This window comes from Aplysia californica, unplaced genomic scaffold (assembly GCF_000002075.1).
Source record: "Aplysia californica isolate F4 #8 unplaced genomic scaffold, AplCal3.0 scaffold00392, whole genome shotgun sequence".
Lineage (NCBI taxonomy): Eukaryota > Metazoa > Mollusca > Gastropoda > Aplysiida > Aplysiidae > Aplysia > Aplysia californica.
The window spans coordinates 659,352-666,723 of NW_004797662.1; the positions used below are offsets into that span (position 1 = coordinate 659,352).

At 37.9% G+C, this 7,372-nt stretch overlaps 1 protein-coding gene across 1 annotated transcript in view; it reads right to left on the reverse strand.

Annotated features, from left to right (window-relative positions):
- Nucleotides 1-299: 299 nt before the first annotated feature.
- The window catches only part of LOC101848901 (cubilin-like), a 16,788-nt gene continuing 9,715 nt past the window's right edge, over nucleotides 300-7,372 (reverse strand). Inside the window, exons 3-7 of the mRNA XM_013085631.2 lie at nucleotides 5,848-5,969; nucleotides 4,510-4,665; nucleotides 3,700-3,796; nucleotides 2,632-2,753; nucleotides 300-1,530 (exon numbers count right to left, since the gene is read on the reverse strand). Of these exons, the coding sequence (XP_012941085.2) occupies nucleotides 1,301-1,530; nucleotides 2,632-2,753; nucleotides 3,700-3,796; nucleotides 4,510-4,665; nucleotides 5,848-5,969 (727 nt within the window). The 3' untranslated portion in view covers nucleotides 300-1,300. The remainder of the gene's footprint in view (nucleotides 1,531-2,631; nucleotides 2,754-3,699; nucleotides 3,797-4,509; nucleotides 4,666-5,847; nucleotides 5,970-7,372) is intronic.

Sequence of the window (7,372 nt, forward strand, 5' to 3'; positions counted from 1 at the left end):
TTCATCTCCTTCGCCCCCTCCTCTGGGCCCCTGACTCTTTCTGTAGCCTTTCTACTGCTCCTTGGCTCCTTCTTACTGCTGTCTTTCAGCCACACCCCTAATCTTATGGTAGGTCAAGTCTAACACCTAGCCTTCTCGGATAGGGGCTAAAAAATCTCGGAGGTTCTGTTTGCAATTTGCGCACGTTAAAGATAACGCGGTGGTCCAAAATCGATAAGAGTAGGCTTCCCCGCCACCCGAGCAAAATTCAAAATTAATTCCTACAAAACAAAAAAGAAATGTTTAATGTGTCCCGCATGCTCATATGACCTTATGCAGTTTGCGAGTGCCGTAAAACACTTACCAAAAAAAAAAGGGTTCTGGACCCACTTGTTTCGATTCTACCAGAAATGGACGTTACGCTCACAGCTGTCTGTACTCAATGCATACAAATTGCCAAAAATAGACGTAGTCTTTACTTCATGAACCTTGACCCGTATAATTTTTTGTGAAGTAATCTTATAGTGTCAAAAAGAGATGTAAACTCATACCATAGCATACAACACGACGACTGCGGCAATCTTTTGGCTTAGGTCTATCAAGCATAAACGTTAATTTCAAAGTCTTTACCTCAAAAGTATAATAATAATTATCTTTTCATAACTATCATTATCATATTATTATTACTACAGTATTATCATTATTATTTCTTTCAACTAGTATTATTGTCGTTATTATTATTACAATGGCAATCATAATCATCATAATGACAGAAATAGAATTAGTGATGGTTATGTAGACTAATTAATATCGTTTTCAATATTAATGATAATAACAAAAACATCTGTATAGCGCATATCCCCGCTCGACAGCAAGCTCTATGCACTGTACACAATACATTATAACCCCTGCAGACCATAGAACACCCAGAACCATTCTCAGCTTCCCGGGAAGCATACAGTGCAAGCAGCCGATTTAGTGCTCAAGCACTAACAAACTGACAAGATTGTTCACTGCCTACAGCTTATTATTATTACATTAATAATTCAGAATGGGCGGTTGGAAAGGAATTTGAACCCATACTAGACTACACACAATGCTGAGCCTGTACTGCGTAAGCTGACAAAACGCCTTTTTTTAACAGCAGTATCGAAAGGGGGGGGGGGGTTGTCGGTGTACCCATTTAGAAATACTTTCTTCCGAAAACTAAATTCTACTTTATTTTTAAAAAACTAGTCAGTTTTATTATGATTTTTTTTCCACAAAAGTTGGGTAACTGATCAGGCTTTCGATTTGATTTACTAGTAAATTAAAACAAAAATTAAATTTGCACCAACAATGAAAAAAGCCGTTTTATCAGCCGACGGCAGTGTAGGCCTATACCTGTGGAGACAGAGAGGAAGGTCAGCCTGACCCCGCCCCCGGAGTTGAGCACGTTGGGGCCTGAGGTGAACTGAATGAACAAGAACCTTCCAGAACTCTGGAAGGTCAGAGGCGCCTTCTCCTTGTCACAGACAGACCCTAGCTTCTCGTCATCGTATGGCGTTTTCCCTGAGAATAATAAAAAGAAAAAATACTGTTGTCATGATCATCATCGTCATCATTGTTTGGAAAGCAGATTGGGACGGAGAGTCTTGCTTGATTTTAAGACAAAAAAAATCATATAAAAATATAAAATGTTTAAAATTTGTTTTATTGAAACAGCTCAACGTTTCGCCTCTTAAAATAAAAAATAAAGATAAATTACACTTTTATTTGTCCCTGAAGGGCACTTTGTTTTACAATGGCAAACATACATACATAAATACATAATTATAAATACGTACATACATAAATACATACATGCATAAATACATACATAAATACACACTATTACACAAATACAGAACAGTTTACAAACAATGCCACAGTCGGTCGCCACTTGGGCTTAAGGTAGCAGATCGTTATCATCATCATCATCATCATTATTATCATCATTATCAGCACCAGCAGCACCAGCAGCACCATCAGAAGCTATAATAATAGCCGGGTTATTGCCCTTTAAGTGGGTCTTTTTTTTTTAAAGACACGCTGTACTTCGTTAAATCAAATAAAAGTGTTTATTTATAGCTTCATGCCAAGGGTTGTATGGCATCCATTGTATTCTACAAACCACACGATTTTGTCAGTTTGTTGATGTTTGAGCGTTTTATCAGCCGCTTACACTATATGCTTCTTAATAATAATAATAATAATAATAATAATAATAATAATAAGAATAATAATAATAATAATAATGATAATAATAATAATAATAATAATAATAATAATAATAATAATAATTATTATTATTATTATTATTATTATTATTATTATTATTATAATAATAATAACATAGTGTAAAGTGCATAGAGTTTGCTGTCGAGCGGTGATATGCGCTTTATAAATGATGATGATTATTATTATTGTTATTATTATTATTCCTATTATTATTGTTATTACTATTTCTTTTATTATTATTATTATTATTATTATTATTATTATTATTATTATTATTGTTATTGTTATTACTATTATTATTATTATTATCCTTATTATTATTATTATTATTATTATTATCATTATTATTATTATTATTATTACTATTATTATTATTATGTGAAGGTTTCTCACCATCAAAGACGTGGAGAGCGAAGTTATAGCAGTTGTTGGAGCCCACCATGTCCACGTGTGTGACCTCCAGACGTACCGCTTGACCCGGGCCTGACTTCAGCAACCACTGACAGTTGACACCTCTGGGGAGAAAAAGTATTTTTGAAAACTTTAAGTAGACATACTTAAATTATTTCAGAATGTTTAAAGTATTTCAAAAACTGTTTAAAGTTTTAAGTGTTAAAGAAAGTTTAAAGTATTTCAGAGACTTCATTGTACATGTTTTCGGAAAACTTAAAGTACATGCAGGTCTTTTCAAGAAAATTAAAAGGTTTTCATAAAATTCAATGGACAGCAGACATTTTAAAGTATTTCAGAAATTTTAAAGTGTAACAAAAAGTTTAACATAAACGGAAAGTTTAAAGAATTCCTGAAAGTTTTAAGTATTTCAAAAAAGTTAATGTACCATAAAGAGTTAAAAGTGCTGTATTGCAAAAAGTTTAAAGTATAATAGATAGTTTTACGTGTTTCAAGGAGTTTGAAGCATAACAGACAGCTTAGAGATTTACTCCGATAATTCAACAGCAAAAAGAAGGTAAAATGTGCACTTTATTCCTTCTAAAACGCTCATTAAATAGATTATTTAAAATCATGATAGCAATTATCCCAAAAGATTCCAAAAGTTGATTTTTTTATTCATGGAAATAATATAGATTTGACTTGTTATGTTGAAAAAGGAAGACTGATTTCAAAACCCTGATAATCATGCAGGGTTAATTGGCTCCTTCAGTTCTAAAAAGAAAACATCTGTATTTCTTTGAAAACTTTCTTATGTGAACAAAGGTAATAAGTAAGTGGGTGGATGGCAGGTGCTCTGGTGTGGTTTGCTCCTTCTTTCCTATCAAACATCTATCGTCCTTATCTCCCCTCGTTCTTTTTTATGTTTGTAACTCTCTTGTAACACCTCTAATCTTCTGGCGCTCATATGACCTTATGCAGTTGCGAGCGCCGTAAAACCTCTACTAAAACTAAAACAAAACAACAAAGGTTATAAAACACACGCATGCAATGACCAGTGCCTTTACTCACGGGGCCACCTCAAAGGGGTAGTAGGGAGTGGTGATTTCCTGTGGTTCGGACTGCGCTGTGAGCACTTTGGCTTGCTGGGAGTAGCAGTGGGTGTATTCTGGGGGAGGATAGGGTAGACAATAAAAAGGTGATTTTTTGTGTGGGTTTTTTGTTGCTGAGTTTATTTTTTGTGGGGTTTTTTGCTTGATCATTTGTTTATTCAATCATTTATCTGTTTGTTTATTTCATCATATTTCCTTGTAAATTTGGGTTTTGTTTATTTGCTTATTCAATCATCAGTTTGTTTGTTTGTTTAATCCTTTGTTTTCTTGTAAATGGAGTGGGGGGGGGTTGTTTATTTGTTTATTTGTTTGCTAAAGAGTTAAGAGTTGCAGTGAGTTGTTTCTGGGATGGGCTGAGCAGAGGGAGACTGTAGTCAGACCAATTCTCGTGAGGAAAATATGTAAGAACATAGAACTGCGATGGCGACATGATCATCATCATCATAATCATCACCACCATCATCATCATCACCACCCACAACTACATCAACATCAACAATAACAAAAACAACAACAACAATAACAGCAGTAACAACAACAACAAAAATAATAATAAAACAACAACATCAACAACAGCCACAACAACAACAACAACAACAGCCACAACAACAACAACAACAACAACAACAACATCGTCATCATCAACAACAATAACAGCAAAAATAACAACAAAAATAACAGCGAAACAACAACTACAACTTCAGTAACAACAACAAAGAAATCCCGTCCAGATCAGCAACAACACTTGTATAATAGCCACACAACTTACTGGGCACAGCTTCTGCCTGCAGTCGGAACCCGCTGCCTTTGGCCACGTCAAAACTCCCCGACTGAAACACCAGGTACAAGATCTCTTTGGGGCTGGTGAACTCTGTGACCCCGCCGGCACACGCTCTGCCCAGGTTACGGGGACGTGTGCTGAAGGCTGTGGGATACAGAGAAGACACTTCTAGTACTTCTACTTATCTTTTGTTTGTTTTAGTAGAGGTTTTACGGCGCTCGCAACTGCATAAGGTCATATGAGCGCCAGAAGATTAGAGGGGTTACAAGAGAGCAACAAACATAAAAAAGAACAAGGGGAGATAAGGACGATAGATGTTTGATAGGAAAGAAGAAGCAAACCACACCAGAGCACCCGCCAACTACCCACTACTTATTTTTTACCAACTTCAACATAAGTTAAGTTCCACTAGCAAACACTCTGAGTGGTCTTATTGGGTTGACCTACACGTGGGCGTTCTTGGACTACTAATCCAGTGGCTCGATGGAGCTGCCTCAAGCGGACAATGACAGAGTGTGACACCGCAAGCCTTCTGGCAACTTATCGGGCTCAAACTCCATCTTGCAGCCATGCCATAGCTCAGGCACGATCAAAGTCTCTCAGCTTTCCTCTTGGTGGCATGTTGATGTGATACTGGATTATGCGCAAACAGCGTTTATATTGCCACCAGAGTGAGCATAGTTCGAGACTATACGTCCGTTTATGACGTGCACCAGAAAGTTTAACTGGAGAATGTTGCCCACAGGTCGATAAGAAAACAGTAAATTTGGCTAAAATTCCCCGAGGATTTCCGTGCTGCCCGTGGCGGTTTTGTCCTTTTAGGGAGCTTTGCAGTACGCATTGGTTATCCATTTAACACTTTCAGAGCAAAACATTATGAAACATTCCTTTCTGTCTTTTTTCCGGATTTAAAAAAAAATCGAGGCTTTCTGTCAAGGTGGTCTTTAACTTATGTTGAAGTCTGTATTAAAAAAATAATAATGTTTGTCTTCTTGTTTGGTAATGTTTGTTTTTGGTAGGTGTTTTACGGCGCTCGCAGCAGTATAATTATGGTCTTATGAGCGAGCGGTACACCTTAAACATTTTTGGTGTGTTAAGAATTAGTTTTGAATTTTATGAATAAATATACAAACAAACAAACATACACACTCTCATTGATACACTCACGCGCGCGCTCACACACACACATACTCTCTCTATCTCTCTCTCTCTCTCTCTCTCTCTCTCTCTCTCTCTCTCTCTCTCTCTCTCTCAATTTCTGATTGTCGGATTCTCTCTGTACCTACGACCGTTACTACTTTCTATAAAAAGCCACAAAGCACTGACCATCAAAGACTTCCAGTGTGTTGTTGTCGTCATCACACGACAGACTGTTGTCAAGGATGCTGACACGTATGACGTCACCCTGGCGGAAGACTGTGGAGAACTCATAAAAACAATGCTGGTATCTGAAAAAAGAAATATAGCGAAACAACATTTATTTCTAACGTTTTTGCATGTGCTTTTTGAAAGGAAAGATGTTGCGTGGGGTTTGGGGGGGGGGGGTCTGCTTGTTTGTTGTGGGGTGGGGGGAGGGTTGGGGGAGGGGGGAGGGTTGGGGGTGGGGGGAGGGTTGGGGGGTGGGGGGCAGTGGATGTTTTTTGGGTTGTTGTGGTTTTATTTTGTCATTTTTACATTTTATCAAACTCTAACTAGAAGTTTCTCATTATTTGATTTATTTCATTGAAGTATAAAACAACAGCAACCACCTTACCAATAGCAATTACAGCAATAAAAGCATAATGAAAGTTGTTTTCTGAGCAAATCAGCCCGACCCTCTCGTGTACAGCCATTAACCAATGAGAAACGCAATAAGGGGGAGTAACTGACAGAATGGCTTAACATGTGTGTATATTTCTTATTATAGCCCTTTCAAAATTAAATGTTGTTTATGAATGTACTCAAAATATCATGCAGACAGAATTGTTTTTATTTTGTTTTGGAGATGTTCTTGAGGGGAGGGGGGTCTTTCTTTTTTATAGTTTAATGAAATACGTTAGTATTTATCTTTTAAAAAAATAAAATACGTGTGTACTAAGATGTATAGGGATAGAAAAGCCAACATTCCTAATTCCTCCAGACAATAATAAAACTGGAACTGAACTGCTTTGAGCATTATATCAAACGCCATGATTCACTCGAGGAACACATTCTGAAAGCAAAGGTGGAAGGCGAAAAGGGGGAGCGGTGTGGGAAACCAAACAGGAGATTGGAACGAGACACAGAAACATAGCTTAGAACCTAAGAGCTTATATAATAATAACAGATGATACTAGAGTTCGCAGCAGTGACGTCACACGTGCCAGACATGGGGGGTTTCTCCCTCTTCATCAAGGCCAGGGTGCCCCCATTTACATGAACAATCTGAGACCCCTCTCCGCTCCCCACGAGCTCTTGTAGGCTATAAAAAAATAATTATTAAACACCACCCTGTCCCCATATTTCAATGCAGGCTTGTAGATTTCCACCTGGGACCGCCGAGACGCCTCCACGTGAGTCTCGAAAAGTACTCACACATCTGTTGAACTGCGCATGTCTTGCTCTTGAGGTTCAGCGTTCCAGAGTGGGCACACGCAGCCCCCTACCCCCTCCCCCTCCCCCTCCCTCTCCCCCGGGGCGTTCAAGTGGGGGACATCAATGCCACAAACTCTTGTACTAAATGTAACTCTTTTGAGCAAGAAATAGAAAAATAGCTTGAGGCCAAAACAACTCAGGCAGGCAGAATAATATCAAGAAACAGAGTGACAGAGTGCTTTTTTCATTTGTCATAGAGGGAAAGGGTGAGAGTGAGATTGATAAGCAGAGAGGGAGC